This window comes from Lactuca saligna, chromosome 4, assembly GCF_052625555.1.
Source record: "Lactuca saligna cultivar CGN05327 chromosome 4, ASM5262555v1, whole genome shotgun sequence".
Taxonomy (NCBI): Eukaryota; Viridiplantae; Streptophyta; class Magnoliopsida; order Asterales; family Asteraceae; genus Lactuca; species Lactuca saligna.
The window spans coordinates 299087277-299110665 of record NC_136420.1 but is presented as its reverse complement, the minus strand read 5'-3'; the positions used below and the strand labels follow the sequence as shown (position 1 = coordinate 299110665).

The following is a 23389-nucleotide window of genomic DNA, read 5'->3' as shown; positions in this document are numbered from 1 at the left end:
GCCTTGAGTCAGAAAGAATACTCGACTCATCGTGTAAAGACTCTCTCCATAACCATTCAATCCCACCTGACCTCCCAAATCAAAGCAGCCCAGTCCAATTCCATGAAGACGGAAAACAAAGCAAGCGAAGCATTACAAGGGATGGAAAAGAATTTTGAAGTGAAAGAGGACGGAGCATATTATTTCATGAACCGCATTTGGATCCCTAAACTTGGGGGATTCAGAGAAATGGTCGTGAATGAAGCCCACGAGACACGGTACTCCATCCATCCGGGTTTAGATAAAATGTACCTGGACATTAAGCAACATTATTGGTGGCCCAACATGAAGGCAGAGATTGCCACCTATGTTAGCAAATGACTGACTTGAGCTAAAGTGAAGGTAGAATATCAAAAGCCCTCGGGATTATTACTGATCGGTTTTAGCCATAAGAACTTTTCTATGTGCGCATGCAAAACCCTATTGCTCGGATCTAGGCTTTCTAATTAAACATGCTTTGAATCCAAGACTTCTAATGGCTAATTAGGTTAAATAACAACATTGAAACAGATCTAGAATCATACCTTTGAGTTCCTTGTTGATCTTGTTGTCTTGGAGCTTATAGAGTCACAAATGTCACTCCTCTAATGGCTTACAAACACCAATAGCAAGCAAGATGATTTAGGAGAGAGGAGAGGAATTCGGCCAGAGTATCTCTACTTTAGATGGTGTGTTGTGATTACTCGAATTCCCTCACCCCTAGGATCTATTTATACTTGTAGACTCCTTAAGGATTACAGCTTTAACCCTAATTGGATAACTTAGACTTTAAGTTGATCCATATCCTTTCCTTGATAACCCTATGGACGATTTTGGCTTATCCAAGCCCTAGAAATCATCCATCCTATCATGGATAAGGATTTATAGTCTAAAGTGTAACTATCAAACAATTGATAGTTTATACCCTCTTATTTAATTAATCTCTTTAAGTCACCAAATTAATTCCAATTAATCTATGACTTATATTAATCAAATAACCATACATTATTCCTTATAATATTTATTCTCTCTTAACAAATCATCCATCAAGTTGCTATGGTGAAGGCAACCCAAAAGGACCATGCACAACCGAGTCAAATACACAGTCTCCCACTTGGATAAGTCTAGTAACTATACAAGTACAATTCGGTTTGCAATCGTAGCTCTCAAAGACGCTATCAAACTCTGATCTAATCAATCTTGTCCTTTAGATAAGGGATCGTACAGTCCTCTGTTAGATATCATGCTGACAATCCTATGGAATGGTTAGTCAAGCATTTAGATTTCTCGATCTCTGATTTATTTGACATAGAACTTAATCAAACACATCAATTCAGTTCTGACCGGGCCCGGCACATAAGTCAAATCAAATCATTGAGTGGCCAAGATATCTCTTCTACCCTCTTAGGATAAAATTTACAGATAAACTTCGACTTATATGCATTTACTTATTCATTAACCAACTATACACAACAATGCGTTTTATAACACCAAGTTACTGATGCGTTTTCGCATTATCAATGTACAATCAATCAACAAATAATAAACCATATATCTAGGTTTTAAGACTATATGATATTATCGTCTTGCGATCACTTTTATATTGTATTCCATAAAGTGATTCCAGCAAGCGCGGGTTTATTCCAATGCTCAAAACCAGTTCATAAGCACTCATGAACGTTGCAGCAATCCTTTGCTATGTCTAACACCATTTAGACAATCTACACACCAATTCATGACAATCTTCATTCATATCTACTTCCAACATATGAACAATTGTGGACAATTTGAATAATTCGATTATTCCTAATAAACTCAATTATTCTGGAAGTCAAAACATGCAAAGTGAAACAATAGTTAAACAATTAACATATGACAGTAACCTTACTTATAAATAAAACTCCTTTATTTAATCATCAAATGTTAATTACATTTATCTATTATACGTTTCTAAAACTATCTAATCTATACTAATATCATCCTTCAGCCCAATACTCCTAGCATGCTGCAAGTGCTTAACCCTACTCAGTCCCTTCGTAAGCGGATCTGCTGGGTTATCTTCTGATGATATCCTCTTCACTACGAGTTGTCCTTCTTCTACACGATGTCTAATGAAGTGATATTTTCTGTTGATATGTCGAGATCTACCATGATCCCTTGGTTCCTTGGTCAAGGCAACCGCACCTTCGTTATCACAGAAAATCTCCATGGGCTCCTTTATGGCAGGAACAACTCCAAGATCACCAATGAAGTTCTTCAACCATATTGCCTCCTTCGATGCTTCGCTCGCTGCGATGTACTCTGATTCGCACGTTGAATCAGCTACGGTTTCCTGCTTGGAACTCTTCCATGTCACTGCTCCTCTATTTAGGGTAAAGACCCAGCCCGACTGCGAATGGTAGTTGTCCCTGTCGGTCTGAAAACTGGCGTCACTATACCCTTGCACCTTCAAGTCATCACTCCCTCCGAGGACTAAGAACCATTCCTTCGTCCTCCGAAGGTACTTAAGGATGTTCTTCACCGCAATCCAATGTGCTTTGCCAGGGTTCCCTTGATATCTGCTAACCATGCTCAAAGCGAAGGCTACATCAGGGCGAGTACAAGTCATAGCGTACATGATTGAGCCAACTGCGGAAGCGTATGGTACTCGGCTCATTTCTGCTATCTCAGCTTTGGTACTCGGACTCTGAGTCTTACTCAACTTGGCATTTCCTTGTATCGGTAGTTCTCCCTTCTTTGAGTTTTCCATACTAAAACGTTTTAGTACCTTCTCTAAGTAAGTATTCTGACTAAGTCCAATTAGTCTCTTACTTCTTTCTCTTACTATCCTTATTCCCAAAATGTAAGAAGCCTCTCCGAGGTCCTTCATAGCGAAGCACTTCCCGAGCCAGGACTTAACCTCCTGCAGAGTCGGGATGTCGTTTCCTATGAGTAATATGTCATCGACATATAGAACGAGGAAGCTTACTATACTCCCACTGGCTTTGACATATACACAAGATTCGTCTTCGCTTCGTACAAATCCAAACTCTTTGACTTTCTCATCGAAGCAAAGATTCCATCTGCGAGACGCTTGCTTAAGTCCATAAACGGACTTCTCAAGCTTACACACTCTATTCGGATGCTTCGGATCCACAAACCCCTCTGGCTGAGCCATGTAAACATCCTCAGCCAACTTTCCGTTAAGGAAGGCGGTCTTGACATCCATTTGCCAAATCTCATAATCATGAAATGCGGCAATTGCTAGCATCACTCTAATAGATTTAATCTTCGCAACTGGTGAGAAGGTCTCATCATAGTCAACTCCGGGAGTTTGAGTAAAGCCCTTCGCAACCAATCGCACTTTATACGTGTGTACGTTTCCATCCACGTCGGTCTTCTTCTTGAAGATCCATTTGCACCCAACGGTCTTACGTTCGGGCACATAATCAACCAAATTCTAAACTTGGTTATCGTACATGGATTGGATCTCGCTATCCATTGCCTCTTTCCATTTCGCAGACTCCAGGCCTGCCATGGCTTCCTTATAGCTATTAGGTTCATCAAGGTTTACTAGTGTACCATCACTAATATACGTGTCCCCTTCGGTAGTAATATGAAAACCATAAAACTGGGGATGAACACTAACTCTATCGGAACGTCTAAGAGGTAAGGATTCGTCAATCGGTTCAACCGGAGTTTCCTCCTCGGGTTGAATGCCAGCGGTAGAGGTTCCTTCATCTATCGACTCTTGAATCTCTTCAAGTTCGATTTGCCTCCCACTGTCTCCTTGGCTTATGAGTTCTCGCTCTCGGAAAACTCCTCTCCTCGCAACAAAGACAACATTATCTTTCGGTCTATAGAAGAGATATCCAAAGGATGTCTGCGGGTAGCCGATGAAAATACATCACTCACTTCGAGGTTCAAGCTTGTCATGAGTATCTCGTCTTACGAAAGCCTCGCAACCTCAAACCTTGATATGTGCCAACGAGGGATCTTTCCCCGTCCACATCTCGTGAGGTGTTTTGGCAACCTTCTGAGTAAGGACTCGGTTAAGGATATGGGCGGCAGTCTCTAAGGCATACCCCCAAAAGAAGATAGGTAGTGAAGCACGACTCATCATGGAGCGAACCATATCCAATAAGGTTCGATTACGCCTTTCTGCCACACCATTCAAATGCGGTGTCCTAGGAGGCGTCAATTGCGAAACTATTCCACACTCCTTGAGATAATCGTGGAATTCAAGACTTAGGTACTCTCCTCCTCGATCGGATCGAAGCATCTTGATTTTCCTGCCCAATTGATTCTCCACTTCATTCTTGAACTCTTTTAACTTTTCAAGGGTGTCTGACTTTTGCTTGATTAAGTAGATATACCCATATCTACTATAGTCATCGGTAAAAGTCACATAGAAGCGGTTCCCATCCTTCGTGGTTGATCTAAAGGGTTCACATACATCGGTATGTATTAGGTGCAATAGCCCCTCACCCCTTTCACAAGTACTCGTGAAGGGTGACTTAGTCATCTTTCCAAGTAAACAAGACTCGCATGTGTCATCTTTCCTAAGGTCGAATGACTCCAACACTCCATCCTTTTGGAGTTAGGCTATGCGTTTCTTGTTGACATGTCCAAGACGGCAATGCCACAAGGATGCTTTATCCAAACTAGTGGAAGAATCAATATTCAAAACATCATTTCCTAAGTTATCAACAATCATAACAGTTTCATATATTCCATTACATGGTATAGCTTCAAAGTAAAAGACACCATTTAGATAAGCCAAAATAGAACCATTCTCATTATTAAAAGAAAATCTAAATCCTTGTCTATATAAACCATGAAATGAAATGATGTTTCTAGCCATTTCTGGCGAATAGCAACAATTGTTCAAATCTAAAACCAAACTATTCCTAAGCACTAAAGAATACACTCCAATCTTGGTAACAGGCGACGATCTTCTGTTCCCCATGATTAGATTGATCCTTCCTTGCTCTACATCCCTACTTCTTCTTAGTCCCTGCACATTAGAACAAATGTGATAACCACAACCGGTATCAAGAACCCAAGAAATAGCATGATTAGAATCATTAGATTTGATTGTGTATATACCTGCGAAAGATGGCTTGATCTTTCCTTCTTTGATTTCTTGCAGGTATTCTGGGCAGCTTCTCTTCCAATGTCCTATCTTGTGGCAGCGGTGGCACTCTGCCTCCTTTGGGTTGGAGCAGGGCTTAGCGGGATCAACTTTGGTCCCACTAGAAGAGGCACCATCTCGGGCTTTCACCTTGCGATAGTTATTCGATGAAGCTTTCCTCTTCTTTCCCTTCCCTTGACCAATAGCCAAGACAGGAGCAGCGGACGGATTGGGAGTAGGTGCAACAGACTTGTCCTTGAAGTTGCTCTCAGCGACTCTCAAAAGACCTTGGAGTTTGCTTAGGGTGACCTCCTCTTTGTTCATGTGGTAGGTCATCCTAAATTGGTTGTACATTGGAGGCAAAGAGTGAAGCACCATGTCGATCGCCAAGTCTTCACCGAAGTCAACATTTAACTTGCGAAGGCGTTCGACATACCTTTGCATCTTTTGCAGGTGCACGGTAAGAGATTCTCCATGACCCATCTTAGCGGAAATCATGTTAGTGAAAATCTCGTAACGCTCTTGTCTCGCGTTTTGGTGGTATCTCTCCAACAAGTCTTGATGCATCTCGTATGGATACATGTCCTCGTAGGACTTTTGGAATTCGGAGTTCATGGTGGCAATCATGATGCAATGTACCTTCGTTGCATCTCGCTCATGAGTTTCAAAGGCGGTGATTTCGGCGGGAGTAGCAACTTCAGGGTTGATTTTCTCGAGCTTCTCATCGAGGACATACTCCTTATCCTCATAGCGAGCAATGGTGTGAATGTATCTTATCCATTCGCTAAAGTTCGTTCCATTGAAGGTGACCTTTTGGCAAAGGCTCATCAACGTGAAAGAACTAGCAGCAGCGTTGTTTGCGTTCGACATCTATAGAAAGGACAAAGATAGATTAGAATAAGAATCCCTAATTATCCCCCAATAAGAAAAATTAGGGTTAGGATCCAACAATAACATTTACATATTAGAAAAGGGATGCCGTAATCTAACATGGAAATAAATTGAAGGTAAGCGAATGACGATTCACTAATTCTCCACAACAAAACATAGACTATTAGTCCTAAGTGTATTGAGAATTCCTAGGTTCGGATGAGATTCATTGAACTATTCAATGGCATGTTTAAATCTCTATATGCCCCTCTTGTTTGTGATTGGGATGCCGAGGATCACAAAGCGGGTGTGAATTACCATGCAAATTCACATGGTGCCTTCATTGTAACGATCACCTATTCGATGTGCCGGTAAACCACACACGCTCCATCGAACTATGATAAACAATGAATCACCCTTTGCCACCTTTGCTTAGAACCAATTAGTGTGCCGGTAAACCACACACGCTCCACTAACTTCTTAGCAAGGGTGCAAAGTGCAATTTCATGGGATTGCATCAATTCACTATTCCTAAAGTAACTAAGATTGGGAATTTTTTTAAAACGTTTAGTTACTTTGTATTTCTTATTATACTTTTAATGCGAGGATGAGGTTGCCCTATCCTACCCGTTCGGCTAACGACCCTCCACCAATCAAGCAAGCGGTGGGTGTGAGTGTACACCCATTAAGCGCCATTTTATAGGCCGCAACCTTATACCCACCTTATAGATTGGCTTCGTGAATGAGGCATACTAACGGTAAGACTAGCATTTAGTTATACATACATATATATATATATATATATATATGTATGTATATATATATTATTCTAGTAATATCATATTAGTATAAGGTTGTGTTTTTAAACCTTTTAAAACGTAGGGTTTGAAATTTAAGTTGTCTAAATTAAAACTTTTTAATCACAAATATAAATTTCAAAACTTGAGGGAAAGTTTTAAACATTTTAAAACATGGAGGATCAAATAACAAATAATTCCAAGTAACAATTAATATCCTAATTATCTATATTTGATTTATCCAAGATTTCCTTTAAGATAATTATCAAAATAATTAATCAATTATCATATAAGGAAATTAAATATTTTATTAGATGATAAATATCTTTAATTAGATCAAGATTATAGTCATATATATCAAAAAATTGGATTAGGGTTGATCTAATATGATTAAGGTAAGTTTCCACAAAATAAACATGAAAAAATCCCGGATTTGCCTAATCCTTACGCCCGGACTCGCCGAGTACACAAAGGGACTCGCCGAGTCAGGCCTACTCGCCGAGTTCACTTTGGAACTCGCCGAGTCCATGACTCATAAACCAAAAATCGAATTTTGCAGGTTTGTTTCAGTTAATCAAGCAACAATATAAAGAAAACCAAGCTAGGCTCTGATATCACTGATGGGTTTTAGCCATAAGAACTTTCCTATGTGCGCATGCAAAACCCTATTGCTCGGATCTAGGCTTTCTAATTAAACATGCTTTGAATCCAAGACTTCTAATGGCTAATTAGGTTAAATAACAACATTGAAACAGATCTAGAATCATACCTTTGAGTTCCTTGTTGATCTTGTTGTCTTGGAGCTTATAGAGTCACAAATGTCACTCCTCTAATGGCTTACAAACACCAATAGCAAGCAAGATGATTTAGGAGAGAGGAGAGGAATTCGGCCAGAGTATCTCTACTTTAGATGGTGTGTTGTGATTACTCGAATTCCCTCACCCCTAGGATCTATTTATACTTGTAGACTCCTTAAGGATTACAACTTTAACCCTAATTGGATAACTTAGACTTTAAGTTGATCCATATCCTTTCCTTGATAACCCTATGGACGATTTTGGCTTATCCAAGCCCTAGAAATCGTCCATCCTATCATGGATAAGGATTTATAGTCTAAAGTGTAACTATCAAACAATTGACAGTTTATACCCTCTTATTTAATTAATCTCTTTAAGTCACCAAATTAATTCCAATTAATCTATGACTTATATTAATCAAATAACCATATATTATTCCTTATAATATTTATTCTCTCTTAACAAATCATCCATCAAGTTGCTATGGTGAAGGCAACCCAAAAGGACCATGCACAACCGAGTCAAATACTTGCCTAATATAGTTGCAGCCTTAGACACTATTCCAACAATTACAGCAACCAATAATTCCTGAGTGGAAATGGGAAAGGATTACTATGGACTTTGTAACCAAATTACCCAAGTCATCAGATGGATTGGATACCATATGGGTAATAGTCAATAGATTGACGAAATCCATTCATTTCCTGCCAATCAAAGAGTCATACAAAATGGAATGGTTAACGAGAATACATATCAAGGAAATTATGAGACTCCACGGAGTGCCAGTATCTATTATCTCAGATAGAGATAGTAGATTCACTTCACTTTTTTTGGCAATCACTTCAGAAAGCGTTGGGAACACATCTCGACATGAGCACTGCTTATCTCCTGCAAACGGATGGTCAAAGCGAGCGAACCATTCAAACACTCGAAAACATGCTTTGCGCATGTGTGATAGACTTTGGAATGTCGTGGGATACCCACTTGCCTTTAATCAAATTCTCATACAACAACAGTTATCACTCGAGCATCAAAGTTGATCCCTTCAAGGCGTTGTATGGACGTAAATGTAGATCACCGTTGTGTTGGGTTGAGGTAGGTGACACCCAGCTAGCAAGAGGACAGACATCAAGCAATGCATTAACGGGATCGGAGATTATACGCAAAACAAAGAAGAAGATAATTCAAATTAGATCTCGACTACAAGCATCACGAGACCGACAGAAGAGCTACGTTGATAAACGACGAAAGCCCTTAGAATTTCAAGTCGGGGATTGGGTGTTGTTAATGTAACAACCAAAATTTCAATAAAATTTAAACTTTTCAAAAACAACCCAATTCATTAAGTTATTACAAAAAGGTTTTCAATACATTTATTATCAGAGTATTCCCAGGTCCATTTCATAAAACATAAACACGAGGAGCGGTACGATCACGCCTTTGCCTTGCCACAGTCTCCTGAAGAACCTGAAAAACATTAAACCACAACTGTAAGCCCGAAAGCTTAATGAGATACCCCCAAAATACCAACCACATATACCATACACATAACATGCTATATCATAACGAATCACAGAACAGCCATGCATATCGGGTCTACTGTGAGACTGGTCCGCCGTATCATCGGGCCTTCAGTCCACCTGGTCCACCCTCCGAGTCCAGTCATGTCCCTCGAGTCTGCAGTGTGGTTGGTCCGCCCACACTGGACCTTCAACCCACCTGGTCCACTCTCTGAGTCTACAGTATGACTGGTCCGCCCGCATCGGGCCTTCAGTCGGCCTGGTCCACTCTCCAAGCCTCGACACGTCTGGTCCGCCCTCGTGGGGCCTACAGCCTATCCGGACCGCTTGCTGGGCCTTCGAAACACCCGGTCCTCCCTGGGTATCTTGGCCTACAGCACGAAGCAGGACCCGCCTCAACCTAACTCCAGTCCAAACAACCATGTGCACATAAACGTACAATCACATAACAGTTCATATTCAGGAAAACCGATCTAGCAGATCACATAACACAACATACTCTAACATGATACCGACCTAACCGGTCACTAGCAAATACCATCCTAACTACCAGGATGCAAACATATCAAAGCACTAACATAACAACAGATACTCGAATCTCAATCCGATAAAAGGGCCGGCCTTGGTGCCTTAGACCCTGTTGATATAGTGAGGATAACTCACCTCGCAACTGATGACTGAAAGGATAAAATCACGCTGCTGCAGCCTCCGACCCGAACTCTAACACAGCCAATACCCAAAAGACTGAATCCAATAAATACCAATAATTACCCCTGGAAATCAACTGGTCAACCCTTGGTAAAAGTCAAAGTCAAATTCTACCCCTGACTGACTCTAGTAGCCAAGTCAAACCAATGACTCGCCGAGTCCTCATACATAGAACCTCCTTCAATTCGCGATCTAACTAGCCGAGTCACCCCGAGACTCGCCGAGTCCAACAACTCTGAACCCACTCGCACATAACCCACCGAGTCATCCCTTGACTCACCGAGTCACAACACTTCCAAAAGAAACTTGGATCCTACGACCAGACTCGCCGAGTCCAAGAACAGACTCACCGAATCTACGACTATCTTCAACCTACTCGCCGAGTTCCAGGCCACCTTTATCCAACTCGCCGAGTTGTTCTTCCAACTCGCCGAGTCCCAGACTTTCTTCAAGCAACTCGTCGAGTCCACCCATGTGACTCGCCGAGTACCACCGGGTCTGAATCCATACAGAAGCTTTCCAATCCATGCAGATGATCCAAACCATAGATCTACTTCTCCTAAGGCCATCAATCACGTAAAGTGGCGATCTTTACGTGAATCCAATAAGATCTAGGCATTTTCACTCTAGGGTTTGGGTTTGGGACAAGATAGCTCCATCAACTACACAAGAACATGGACTTTAATGCTCTTAAGACCTTCTCTACTCCAGATCTGAGGTAGCAACCTCAGATATATCCTTCAAACTCAAGATGCCACAAATCTAAGCTTCCCACACAACCCTAAAATGATGAATCTAGAAGAACACAACACAAGAATGAGATATTGCCTCAAAATGAAGCCCCCAACAGCAGGAAATCCAAATCTAAACAAAGTCCTTTGATCCAAGCCTCTTCTCCTTCAAGATTTCTTGAACAAACACTTCCCCAAGATCCAAATGCACTCCAATCTTCCACAATCACGCTTTCTAGGGTTTCTGGACTTCAAGGGGGTTCAAAGAGGTTGGGGATAGGGTATAATGTCCTTTAAATAGGGCTCATCCCCCGGATTTAGGGTTTTCTCCACTCAGCACCTACTCGCCGAGTAGGCCACTTGACACGTGACCAAAGTCGCGACCCTACTCGCCGAGTTGCCTTTCAAATTTACACTTTTAACCCTTCAACTCTACTCTTGATATTCTGGGATGTTATAGTTAAAGGTCTCTCCCTTGAAAGGGGTTAATCGTTTTGGAAAATGGGGAAAGTTGAACCCACGATACATTGGATCCTTCGAGATTCTTGCCCGAATCGGTCCAGTGGCTTATAGACTGCAGCTACCCACTGAGCTTAGCAGTGTATAACCCGTGTTCCATGTTTCTAATTTAAAAAGGTCCTTATCCGACGAAACCCTCGTCATTCCATTTGAAGAAATTGAAATCAACGAGAATCTCCTGTTTAGGGTTTTCTCCACTCAGTACCTACTCGCCGAGTAGGCCACTTGACACGTTACCAAAGTCGCGACCCTACTCGCCGAGTCCATCCATGGACTCGCCGAGTTGCCTTTCAAATTTACACTTTTAGCCCTTCAACTCTACTCTTGATATTCTGGGATGTTACAGTTAAAGGTCTCTCCCTTGAAAGGGGTTAATCGTTTTGGAAAATGGGGAAAGTTGAACCCACGATACATTGGACCCATCGAGATTCTTGCCCGAATCAGTCCAGTGGCTTATAGACTGCAGCTACCCGCTGAGCTTAGCAATGTATAACCCGTGTTCCATGTTTCTAATTTAAAAAGGTGCTTATCCGACGAACCCTCATCATTCCATTTGAAGAAATTGAAATCAACGAGAATCTCCTGTTTGTCGAAGAACCAGTCGAAATCATGGACAGGGAGGTGAAGTGTACTAAGCAAAGTCGTATTCCGATTGTGAAGGTATAGTGGAACGTGAAGCGTGGGCCAAAATTCACATGGGAACGCGAAGACCAGATGAAATAGAAGTACCCTCACCTATTCTCGCTTTCATGAATCTCTCTTTAAAAAGAATTCCAGGACGAAATTCCCTCTAACGGGAGGATGATGTCACAACTAGGAATTCTATGCCATGTAACAACAACAATGATAACATTTGGTAACCAAAAATGTGAAAGCATGTATGATGCTTATTTAACAACAACAAAATCCCCATCAAACACTCTATACAAGTACTTCAAATAGTCAACAAAGAATTGGAAATCCTAGAAATCTCGGTTTAAGTCCATTATGGGCTAGGATTTCCTTATTGGGCCTAATGGGCCAATAAGCCTCCAATTTGACTATTTTGGGCTTAGAACACTTAAATGGGCTCTTATTGGACCCAATCCCATTTATTTTAACATTTTGGGCCATATTGGGCCTAGAATGAAATAAAATACCCTAATGGACCTTATTGGGCTGTAACAAATCTAATTAGCCCTAATGGACCATAAAACTCATTCTTTGATTTATTTTGGGCCGTGAACCATCTCCAAAGACCAATTAGGCCGAAAAATCATCAATGGGCCATAATATGGATTTAAGCACAAAAAAAACTCCCCAAATTCTTTCTTTCCTCTACTTCTCTCAACCCAACTACAAAACTTAGGGAGAAAGAGTTGACTTTTATATGCCACCTCACAATTATACTTGGGATGTCCATGCAACTATCTCATACTTCCAAGAATCTATCACTTCACTCTCTCTCTCTCTTCTCCCCCCTCTTTTCTTCTTCAGCCGAGAACACAAAGGAAAAACACACACATCTCACAAATTCTCTCCAAACACTCTCAAAGAACACTCTTCACTTCTCCTTCAAAGTTTTCGAGATTAAGAGCTTTGCAAGGAGGTTATTCCACAAAAATCATCGTTCTAGTTAAGCTAATTCTTGGATCCATGGTTTAGCTTCTTAAGATTGTTATAATCCCCTTCTAATTCATGAAAGTTCATGATCATGCTTCTTAGAACCCATCTAAGCCAAATTCTTCTCAAGAAGCTTTGTAAGGCCGAGAAAAGCATCAAACTTCTTCCATTTCTTCTTCAAATCGAAAATAACAAGCAAAGGTGAGTTCATACCCCTCTATTTTCGGTTTTCATATGTTTTATGGGGGGGGGGGGAGAATACAAGTAAAATGTGTAGATCTATGTGTATATGTATGTTATGTGTGATTTCATGTGATTATGTGATAAATATGTAACAAAAAGAATGGAAATCTCGAGATCTATGGATCTAAGAGGAAGATAAACATGATCTAGAACATCTTACACTAAACAAGTTAAGAAAATTACCCTCTAATATTAAAGTATACATATTGCAACATAAAACCCACTTTTGGGCTAAAATTGTCAAACAAACGAAAGTGGGGTTGAAAAATTGCTATTCACGGTTTTCTCAAGGATCAAAAGAGTCAATACAGTAAAAATAATTGTTTTTATGAATATCATACTTTTTTATAGGTTAGAAATGAAATTTATGGCTTAATGGGCCAAATTTGGGGCTTTTCGGCCCAATGTGTCAAAACTTGCGAAATCTTCAACTTTAAAGGGGTTGAAATGATAAACTTCTCAAAACAGGGGGCAAAAAGGGTATACAAAATTATTTCAGGGGTTAAAATGATGTATTTTCCAAACAAGGATCAAAAATGTAAACTTTTTGTATTTTGGGCCAAAATTGTAAAAGTTGCAAAAGTTTGGGCTTTGACCGAAAAATACTTTCTGGAAGGGCCGAAATTGCCAAAGACTAATTTTTGAGCTAAAAATATCACTTGAACAAGTCTTGGGTCAAAAGTGTCAAGAAAATGGTTTAAGGGCTTAAAATGTCTTTTTATATATAAAAGGACTAAAATTATCAATTTTACCAAAGTAGGGCTGAGAGGGGTTCAAACCAAGATTTTGAGTCAATTATTTTATTTTAAGATATTTGAGTTAAAATAAAATACCAAACTACGATTCATGAAAATGGAAAGATGAAAATACGTATAATTCCAACATCGCTAAAAATAACCAACCGACCTTGTTCCAGTGCGAAAATTAACAATTACCCAATCAAACTTCCCAACAATTAGACTATACCTAAAACATGTAAACATTGAATTCTTTGGGCTTGAAAGTTCCAAACATGCTTATTGGGCGTTTGTGACCCATTAACATGATCTTTGGGTCCAATGGATAATTATAAATGTTATTGGGCCTTCTATGACCCAATTTCATGTTTTAGGGACCCTCAATGACTTTTAAGTGCTATTGGGCCTTAGTGGTCCATTAGCATTGCTAGTAAGGTCCAAGTGAATCAAATGCGAAATGGGCCAGCGTGTCCTTCGCATATCCAATAGCCTTAAATAATACATAGGATTAGTAGGATTTGTAATCCTCTTATCCCTGTTTATTAGGCCTATCGTCAATCCAAGTAAGCAAATATGGGTCGATAACCAAGAGTAATCAAAGTCAGTTGGGATTTAGTGAGTAATAACGGGTGGCACCAATGTGTGTCGGTCGTGGTCTGTAGTTATAATCAAAGTCTCTTGGAGGCGGAGCGAGAGTTTGTGTATAGATCTATACGTGGGTGACTCCCCCACACCTCAGTTGTTTGCTACAATTAGACTCGGTCACTCTAGGGTGACAAAATCTAAAGATCAATTCCGGCATTCACCAGAGTGTCAAGACAGACGAACTAGTCATTATCATGCATGGTTATAACGACTCACATAGATAAACCCAATAATAATCAAGTAATCAAGATAAATCAAATTTCATCTAAGTGATGGAATAACAATTCGAACAGTTATATGATATTTTTTTATGGTCAGAAAACATCGAGTTTTATAATAACACTTTTGAAATCCAACAATCCCATGCGACCCTTCAAACCAGATTCCCCATACTGCGAGTAGTTAAAAGATATTATAATAACACTTTGTATATTATATTTTATAATATATATTGTTTATAACTTCATAATAATAGTATTGAACTTAAACACAAGTTATACCTAAAGTAGAGTAAGCATAACTCACTTACCAGGAGGTTTGGCTTGGAATCGGGCTCTGCAGGGGCAGAACTTCTGAGCCGAAAGCTCTTCTTCTTGGAGCCTTTTGGCGCTTTAGGATTCGCGCTCTTAGCACTTGGGAAGTACTATGGCTTGGGAGGGGTTTCACGAGTTAGGTTTGAGAGAGAAAAATGGGAGAGGTATGAAGGAAATGGAAGATTTGTGCCTCTATTTATAGACTGGGAAATGGCCCAACTCAGCGAGTTATAAGCCTCCAACTCATCGAGTTGAGTGCCAAGTGCCACCATCTGGTGGCAAGGCGTGGGGAAGAAGCAGTGGTCAGGATTGTGCCACGTGTCACTCGCGGATTACTCTAAAAACCAATTATCTTCTAAAATCCGTAGCTTTCACATACGAGCTCTGTTTTTTACAGTCTTTATATCCACGCGTAGGTGGTGATGTACTCTATAACTTTCGTTTAGACTCCGCCAGCTTATTTTGAATTTATTTTTAAAGTTATATTTTAACAGGCTTAGACAAGTAAGTTTCGTTAAAAATTCATAACTTTGTCATCCGACATCCGTTTTCGCCTGTCTTTATATCGTTGAGCTCCTATTAACTAGATCTTCAATTCTCGTTTTAATTGTGTTGGCTAAAACGATCGGTCTAAAATTCGAATTTTGGGTTGTGCACTGTTGTGCTAAATCTTAGAAAAATCATAACTACCTCATACGAAGTCAGAGTTGGGCGTTCTTTTTATGCATGCTCTCGGTTTAACATATACTATGAATTTTGTTCAGATTGCTAAGGCTAAAAAGTATTTTATCACAAACTTACTTTTTAAGATTCCCAGTGTCGTGTCGGTTTTACCGTAAAACTTCGACGGGTCATAACTTCTTCGTTATAACTCAGATTTCAATGTTCTTTATATATATGGAACCCTTGTGACATATACTATAACTTAGTTAAGATTATTTATTCTAAATAATCTTCTATCAAAAAGTCATTTTTAACGTTTATTGTCTCTAAATTGACTAGCCCGAATTTGTGGGCGTTACAAACCTGTATGACTGCATGTATATGCTAGCTATGTTTCATTATGTTATATGTGAATATGTGATGGTTGGTTCAGTTGAGGCGGTCCTGCTGTGTGCAGAAGGCCAACAGACCCAAGGCGGTGATGAAAAGAGAAAGGAATGAAACTAAGGCATTGATTACAATTTCATGAAAGAGACGAGAGTGAGAGTGAGAATTATAGAGATTGGTGTGTTTTAGGATGGGTTTGGTATAATTTTTTTTATATATAAGTTAAAGTTAGTTTAAGATAACGTCAAAAAAATTAAAAAGGGTATTAAAGTTTTTTATATAGTGAAAAATAAACCACGATAGAAATTGAAGTAATAAAGACCTTCTATATGACCGGAAAAAAATTAGATACTATATTCCAAAATACGACATGAATCATTTATGAAGATTTATCATAAATCATAAATAATTTATATTTTTCTTATATGTGTAAACATTAATTGAAACCTATTCGAAATTTTACTAACCGATATTTTAGTCGTATGATTTTATCTTACACACACAACACCTACTCCTAGTTTATATACAAGAAACAACTATTCACCTTTATGAGTCGTCATTCTTATTTGTAATTTAAAAAAAAAAAAAAAAAAAAAAAGTGCCACACAAAAGTTATATGTAGTTATGCACACCTTTATGAGTCGTTATTCTCGATTGGAAGAAGAAATAAAATGATATACCGCCCAAATTACTAATCAAAATTCAAAAAATAAAAACTTAAGAAAATGGCAAAATGGTACCTTAGGCAGGTGTAAGGAGCATTTAAGGCTCATCACATGCAACGTCATGAATGCGCCTAAGCAGCAGTATATGGCTTATCAATTCCCCCCAAAACACCCCAACAATCAAAACCAATTAAAACCTTTTTTTATTTTTATTTTTTTGGTAACTGTCTATATATTCTCTCTACAAACACGTACGGAGGATTTACAACGATGGAATCCGCGGTGGCTGATTTGGAGGGCTGGCCAAATCTCAAGGTGGTGGAAACCATCTACGAGGAAGATTCCGGCGACTCCTCCTCCTCCTCCTCCACAACCACCCCTTCTCCCTCCTCTCCTCCACCTACCTCCTCCCCTTCCACCACCTCTCTCCGTTCCCGAGTTAAACTTTGGTAAGTCATCTCATCCTCCATCTTATACTTTTTCTCTTTTACTTCATAATTCAATATCATTAATTAATGTTTTTCTTTTCATTATTATTTATTCTTATGCTTTAGGTCCTTCAATAATGGAGTTGAACCCAATGTGATTGTACATGTTCAAGGGTCAACTTTTCACTTACACAAGGTAAATTAATAGGGAGTGATTTATATGCAACTAAAATATTTTAGTGATATATTTCACTCTATAACTATATAAAACATAACAATTGTTATGTATGATTAGAAATATTATGTACAAATATTGGCCTAAATAAATACTATATGTACTCATATCAATTGTTTGTTTCAAATGTTATATAACAATATATTTTTATGTACTTATATCAATTGTTTATTTCAAAATTTCAATTAATGATGTTATAGTATGAAAAAGAACCAATAAACTTATTCTGAAAAGATAACGTATGGATTACACATTGAGATCACACTCTTTTTGCCATTCTTATACAAGGTATTTAATACCTTTAATTAATAAACAACTAATACATTCTTTTACATTTATTAGCCTGCACAAAAAGTTGATATAAAATATCAATACTCATTTTATATATACCAGACTAAATTCATAAAATAATTATTTGTGCTTTGATGCTAATAATATATTTGATATTTAATTATTTTTCATTCCATGTTTTGGAGTATAAGAATGTAATAAATTTTGTAACATTAACATTTAATGCAATAATGATCTCATTTATGAATAATTATTTGTAATTTTTATGTTACACATAGGATCCTCTGACGCAATGCAGTAGATATCTGAAACGGCAATTAACGGAGTCCTCAGAAGTGTCTCTTTCGCCGGCGTTAAAGATAACGCCTCACACATTTACTCTCGTCGTCGACTACTGCTACGGTGGCAACCTCTTCCTTACGCCGTTCAACCTCGCTTCTCTTTTACTTGCCTCCGACTTGCTCGAAATGACTGATGATTCAGACAACGTTGAGAATCTCCGGCGGAAGACGGAGGCGTACTTTCACCGGGCAGTGGCCGGTGATCGTGATTACGCGACGGTGGTGTTAAAGTCATGCATTGAACTTTTGCCGGAGGTAGAGACGAGAACAGGGCTTTTAAGCAAGTGTATAGAGGCTTTGAGGATAAATCGAGAAGTCGGCGACGGTGATGTTTTTAATTGGTTTGATGGCGTTCAGGAGTTGTCCGGTGAAGAGTTCCGGTTAGTCGTCGGGGCTTTGCACCAGAAGGTCGCCGGTAGTCATGATCTTCTTTATAGAATCATCGACTTCTATTTCAAGGTGATATTATCTATTAATTGACATAGTCAAATAGATTTCATCTTTCGATCTCTGTAACAATTTTGAATTCAGGAAGAAGGCGGGAAGATGACGGAGGAAGAAGGAAGCAAGATCTGTAATTACATCGACTGTTCAAATCTATCTTCTCAAATCCTGATGCACGCAGTTCAAAACCCTAGAATGCCATTAAGATTCGTGGTTCAAGCTATGTTTATCGAGCAACTAAACACTCGTCGTTCCGTTTTCTCCGCCGCCAAAACTCTCAAAAACCAAAACCACCCTATAAAAGAACCGGCCGCCGGCGCCACCACCGTCACACTCGGCGCCATACTCCAACGCGACGCCGCGCGACGCCAAGTTGCGCAACTGAAAGCCACCATGGACTACACGAGCACCCGTATTCAAAGCTTGGAAGAAGAGCTTAATGGGATGAGGAAGATCCTGAACAAATCGGATACGGGTCATATTACGGATCGGGTTAAGTCCGAGAGTTTCCGGTTTAGCTCCGAGACTGAGAGGAGGGTAGAGAGAGGGCAAAGAGGGTCGGTTTCTTCGGGTAGTTTTCAGGCTGTGGATATGGAAAATGGGTCGGATCATTCGAGTGATCAAGGGAGTCCCAGGCGTTTCGGAAAGCGTGTAATGAATGGGTTAAAGAGCGCATTCCGGAAATCGGGTTTGGGTCGGACTCGGAATGAAATTAAAAAGGATAATTAGTGGTTAAATGTATTTTTGGCAACCGTAGACTTAACTGTCAGTTTTACCTTATATTTAATTTAATAATGAGTTATCGGCTAAAATAATATACTAAGATTTTATGTTCCAAACATGGGCGATGCATATATTCACACATAACATACCTTACGTGTCATCTATCATGTTCATATGATTTTGTGGTTTTGTCATATAAATTGCTTCTGTTAAACTAGACTCACTAACAAATACCTTGTTCCCATAATCTAACATGCTCATCATTATTTCTCTAATTACACACGCTCATACACAACAATACATACTACCACCAGTATATATATAATGTACAAACACTCCGTATACCCGTAAATTTAAAAAAAAAAAAAAAAAAAAAAAAAAAAAAATCATTTTTTCACACTCAATTTATACGGAAGTCTCCATCTCTTATGCCAATAAATGGAAACCCGTGGCCACAACGGGAACCCAAACGAATAATCAAGCGGTCTATCAACCGGTCCACCAACCAACAAAGGCAGCCACACGTATCTTGAATCCCTCAAATCCGCCGGATTCCATCTATCCGCCATAAACACAAAAACACCCGGAAACCCACGTAACGGAAACACAAACGTACTTTGCGCAAAAAAAGTCGTAAGTCGAAAGACCTTATTACCCCCAACACACGGGTTCCCCATAGTTTCCCACGGCCCCATAATATTCTCAGCAGCGTGGGCCAGCGCCTCATTTGGAGCCCAGCCCGTACAACCCGAAGTGACCATGTAATAGGTCCCTTCGTGTTTGAAAAGGGCTGGCGCTTCGCGGTGCTGGCCCACCAGCACCCGTCTGACGACGGATGTCACATCGAGGTAGTCCTCTGTGAGGGGCCCGATGTGCAGCTCGGAGTTGTCATCAGAAGAATATATTAGATACGCGGTGTTATCATCGTCTTTGAAGATTGTCATGTCGCGGGAATCGGAATCGTGCGGTCGGGTGGATTTGATGTAGGTGAAGGGACCGGTGGGGGAATCGGAAACGGCGATTCCGACTGCGGCTTTGGTGTAGTTGCTGTCGTCGATGTGCATCCACATTATGTATTTGTTTGTGTTTTGGTTGTAGATTACTTTTGGGCGTTCTAAAACATTGGAAATGTGGAGATCGTGAGTTTCGTCGGTTTGTTCGGCGGGTAGAACGATTCCCTCGTTTTTCCATTTCCAGAGATCTTTCGAAGAATAGCAACCTACTCCTATGATGTCAACCTACAATCAAAATTGAACTTGTATTGTTAGAATATTAGTATATTTATAAATTAATTAATAAAAGTAATTATTAGATAATAATAGATTGATATGCTAATAAACGAAAACTTGGAATCAAATTGATGGGAATGGAACTATGAACTACAACATCAAAGTAGGTCACGTTTGCATAAGGTTTGTTTCTTTTCTAAACGGAAGAAACCGTCTAAATGAGACCAAATGACAATTTTACGCAAACAAATTTCTTAATATTCGTCAATTTCAACAAAATTAATCAATTTTAACATTAGAGAAATTGAGAGGAAAAAGTCGAAAGGCAAATAGGTAAAAGGGGTAGAGTCTTAATACATTAAGCTAAGTTTTCTGGCTTAACCCCTTATGCATAAGAATAAACCGTCTGAATGAGGTGCTGTTTGTTTTTTCGAAGCGAAAATATCTCAAGTCTGCGAACCACCTCTGCAACACTCTGTAGCAGAAGATGTGGACCAAACGGCTGCAACATTTAATAAAAAGTCCATTTGTTTTTTAACTTCTGCAGACTGATGCAGTAAGTTAAAGTAAGGTGTGAAGAGGTTTCAAGCAATTGGTATACTGTTGCGTCACGCAGCACACGCACAACAGTCATTAAGTCAGAAGTCTTTTAAAAAACAAACAGCTGTGAAGGGCCAAGTGTTGTTCGACGCAGCAATAAGTGGTCTAAGTGGTTTTTTAGAGAAAACAAACAGCACCTAAATGACAATTTTACCCTTACACATAGATAACATTTCAGCTTGTCTAAGTCTCTCTAAATCTTTAATCCCACCTCAAAAAGACAAATAGATAAAAGAATCGACAAATTTTACAATACTAACCCGGGCTGCAGCCTTTTTGTGAGCATGATAAGTGGGCCCATCTTTATATTCACCATACCAATAGTACATTGATGATCTATCATCATAAAGAATCCCACCTCCATGAGCTTGAATAGGATTCCCATCAGTATCCAACCAAATCCTTCCAGGATGATAATAAAAACTCTCATTTCCACCATCTTTCATCGGATCAATGGCTGTTTTTACACCAGGAAAGAATAAGTATCTAAGTTGAGAAGATTCATCAAGAAACTCCTCAATCAAAGTGGTTGGCCTTTTAGGTTTTCGTTTTATAGCACGTGGTGATCTTTTCCTTGGTGGTGGGATTTTAATGGTGTCATCTTCAACTTCTATGAGTTCACGATATAATGGATGATAATTTGTTTGCATTTGTGGAACTCCAGTTTGACTTTGTTGACTTTGATTCAAGAAGTAGAAGTGGAACATAATAAGGCATCCTATGAGGCTGCATACCACAATTGATAACTTGCTATATCTGCTTCCTGCATAGCAATGTAAAGTGGTTGGTTTCCTGTATTTGTTCCTCATCCTCATTTTGTTCTCCATTTAACCTTCAAAATAATGCTTCAGTTAAGAAAACGCAACCTAACACAAGATTTTTCTTGTTTGGGATGATGGATTGTTGTAAGATCAAGGAAAGATTTGGTTTTTTTTCCCTCTTTTGGTAATAGATTGTAGAGAAAAACTATGATTCAAAAGGTGGAATCTTGACAAAGTAAAAACCCTAATCTTAAATTTGGGAACACAAGTCGAACAGCTTGGAATTGAAGCGAAATTCAGTTTGAAATCGTATAATCTTGAATCTAGGATCCCAAACTTTCTTAATTATCACATACTAAGCTTTACATTTGATTCATAGTTAGAACTAAGTAAGAAGCACGAATCGAACTACCAAATTAGGAACTATATCAAAGCTAAACCACTACTGAACAACCAAAAACCTAATTCGGTATAAATCAAGTCGAACAAACCGTAAAAAGTTAAAAACCAAAGACAATCGATAAAAAGGAGATAAAGTAGATGAATTATGTTCCATACTTGAAGAATGTTTACCTGGAATCATTAATAACAATAAGTTAGTCAATATCTACCATGAAGATGAAGCAATCTGAGCTCAATCGTGGAAATACTCTTCTGAAACTTGAAAGTTGGTTTGTTGAGACCAAACTTTGGATCTGGAGGTGATGTTAATCGGTGGTGATTGTGACTTGAGACCAAAATTTGCTGAATCTGTTTCTCTCTCTCTCTCTCTCTCTCTCTCTCTCTCTCTCTCTCTCTCTCTCTCTCTCTATGGTTGTCTTCGAACATATGTTTGTGTGAATGATGAATCTTTGCTTTTATGTGTGCTGTAGAAGATGATAAATTCAACGACTAGTTGGCTCTGTTGAATTATTACGTATAATATTACTCGCATCAGCAACACCGCTCCATTTCTACGCCAGGTGGACCTGTTTTACATCAGTAAATTACCATAATTCTATAAATAAAAAATAAAATAAAACAGATCAATGTATTTTTTTCCAAAATAATAATAATAATAATAATAATAATAATAATAATAATAATTTTGATTTAGGAGTGTTTCGACATGTTTGAGGTTATCGTGATTTTAAATTTTGATGATTAATTTTGGGTTAATAATGGGCATTGTTTATATAAATTTATAGAATAAATAAGCTTATTATAGATTATATGTATATTTTTTTTATTAAACTAGCAATAAACTAGATAAAAAGTAATTTATAATGAAGAAATACCTATGATTAGGTATTGCAACCAACTTAAGTAGTTTTTAATTTATGCAACGAAAATAGGTTTTGTAACTTATGAGCTATTGAAAAAAAAAATCAATTTTGTAGATAATGTTCTATTTCATTGGTTTTTAAGTTCTTAACTTTTGAATATCTATAACTCAAATTGAGGAGAATACTACTACATCAAAACATAATCTTTGGCATGAGTGAATATGAGTCGGGTAACCCCAAACAAAATAACATCGGTTTTCAAATGTCCAAATTAAATCAAACTTAAACCTAAACCGATCGGTTTGTATATTTTCAATTTTTTTTTTTTAAAAAAGTATTATTATATAGAGAATGAGAAAGTACAACGTTTTTTATAACGGTTGATATGTGACTCCTCAAAGTTAAAAGTTAAAAACAAATGAGTTATTTTATATACAAGATGAAATTGGTTGAGATTTCATATAGGCATAGTCGTGGGATGCATCATTGTCTCTAGCAAAATACAAAATATATGTCAAATACAA

The 23389-nt window shown here is 38.7% G+C and overlaps 2 protein-coding genes across 3 annotated transcripts; one reads left to right on the top strand and one right to left on the bottom strand.

Annotated features, from left to right (window-relative positions):
• The first annotated feature begins 16712 nt into the window (after nucleotides 1-16712).
• LOC145043849 (Phototropic-responsive NPH3 family protein) lies at nucleotides 16713-19126 on the top strand. The gene is made up of 4 exons (XM_078992616.1): nucleotides 16713-16997; nucleotides 17103-17172; nucleotides 17781-18302; nucleotides 18375-19126. Exons 1-4 carry the CDS (start codon nucleotides 16819-16821, stop codon nucleotides 19014-19016), a joined length of 1413 nt encoding a protein of 470 aa, XP_078848742.1. The 5' UTR covers nucleotides 16713-16818; the 3' UTR covers nucleotides 19017-19126.
• Nucleotides 19127-19245: 119 nt separating this feature from the next.
• Nucleotides 19246-22480, bottom strand: LOC145043848 (uncharacterized). Of its 2 annotated transcripts, none has more exons than XM_078992614.1 (3): nucleotides 22174-22480; nucleotides 21100-21671; nucleotides 19246-20248 (listed from the first exon to the last, which is right to left on the bottom strand). In XM_078992614.1, the coding sequence occupies exons 2-3, from the start codon at nucleotides 21664-21666 to the stop codon at nucleotides 19397-19399; spliced, it is 1419 nt and encodes a 472-aa protein (XP_078848740.1). In that variant the 5' UTR covers nucleotides 21667-21671; nucleotides 22174-22480; the 3' UTR covers nucleotides 19246-19396. The 2 variants fall into 2 exon arrangements, with proteins under 2 accessions (XP_078848740.1, XP_078848741.1); XM_078992615.1 differs by having other exon boundaries at nucleotides 21100-21602.
• Nucleotides 22481-23389: the final 909 nt, after the last annotated feature.

What these genes read in the sequence shown, in the direction of transcription:
- LOC145043849 (XM_078992616.1), top strand. Translation starts at nt 16,819, where the DNA reads ATGGAATCCGCGGTGGCTGATTTGGAGGGCTGGCCAAATCTCAAGGTG. An exon ending in CGTTCCCGAGTTAAACTTTG is followed by an intron (nt 16,998 to 17,102) that starts GTAAGTCATCTC and finishes CTTATGCTTTAG; the next exon opens with GTCCTTCAATAATGGAGTTG. An exon ending in TCATCGACTTCTATTTCAAG is followed by an intron (nt 18,303 to 18,374) that starts GTGATATTATCT and finishes TTTTGAATTCAG; the next exon opens with GAAGAAGGCGGGAAGATGAC.
- LOC145043848 (XM_078992614.1), bottom strand. Translation starts at nt 21,666, where the DNA reads ATGGAGAACAAAATGAGGATGAGGAACAAATACAGGAAACCAACCACT. An exon ending in ACAAAAAGGCTGCAGCCCGG is followed by an intron (nt 20,249 to 21,099) that starts GTTAGTATTGTA and finishes TTTTGATTGTAG; the next exon opens with GTTGACATCATAGGAGTAGG.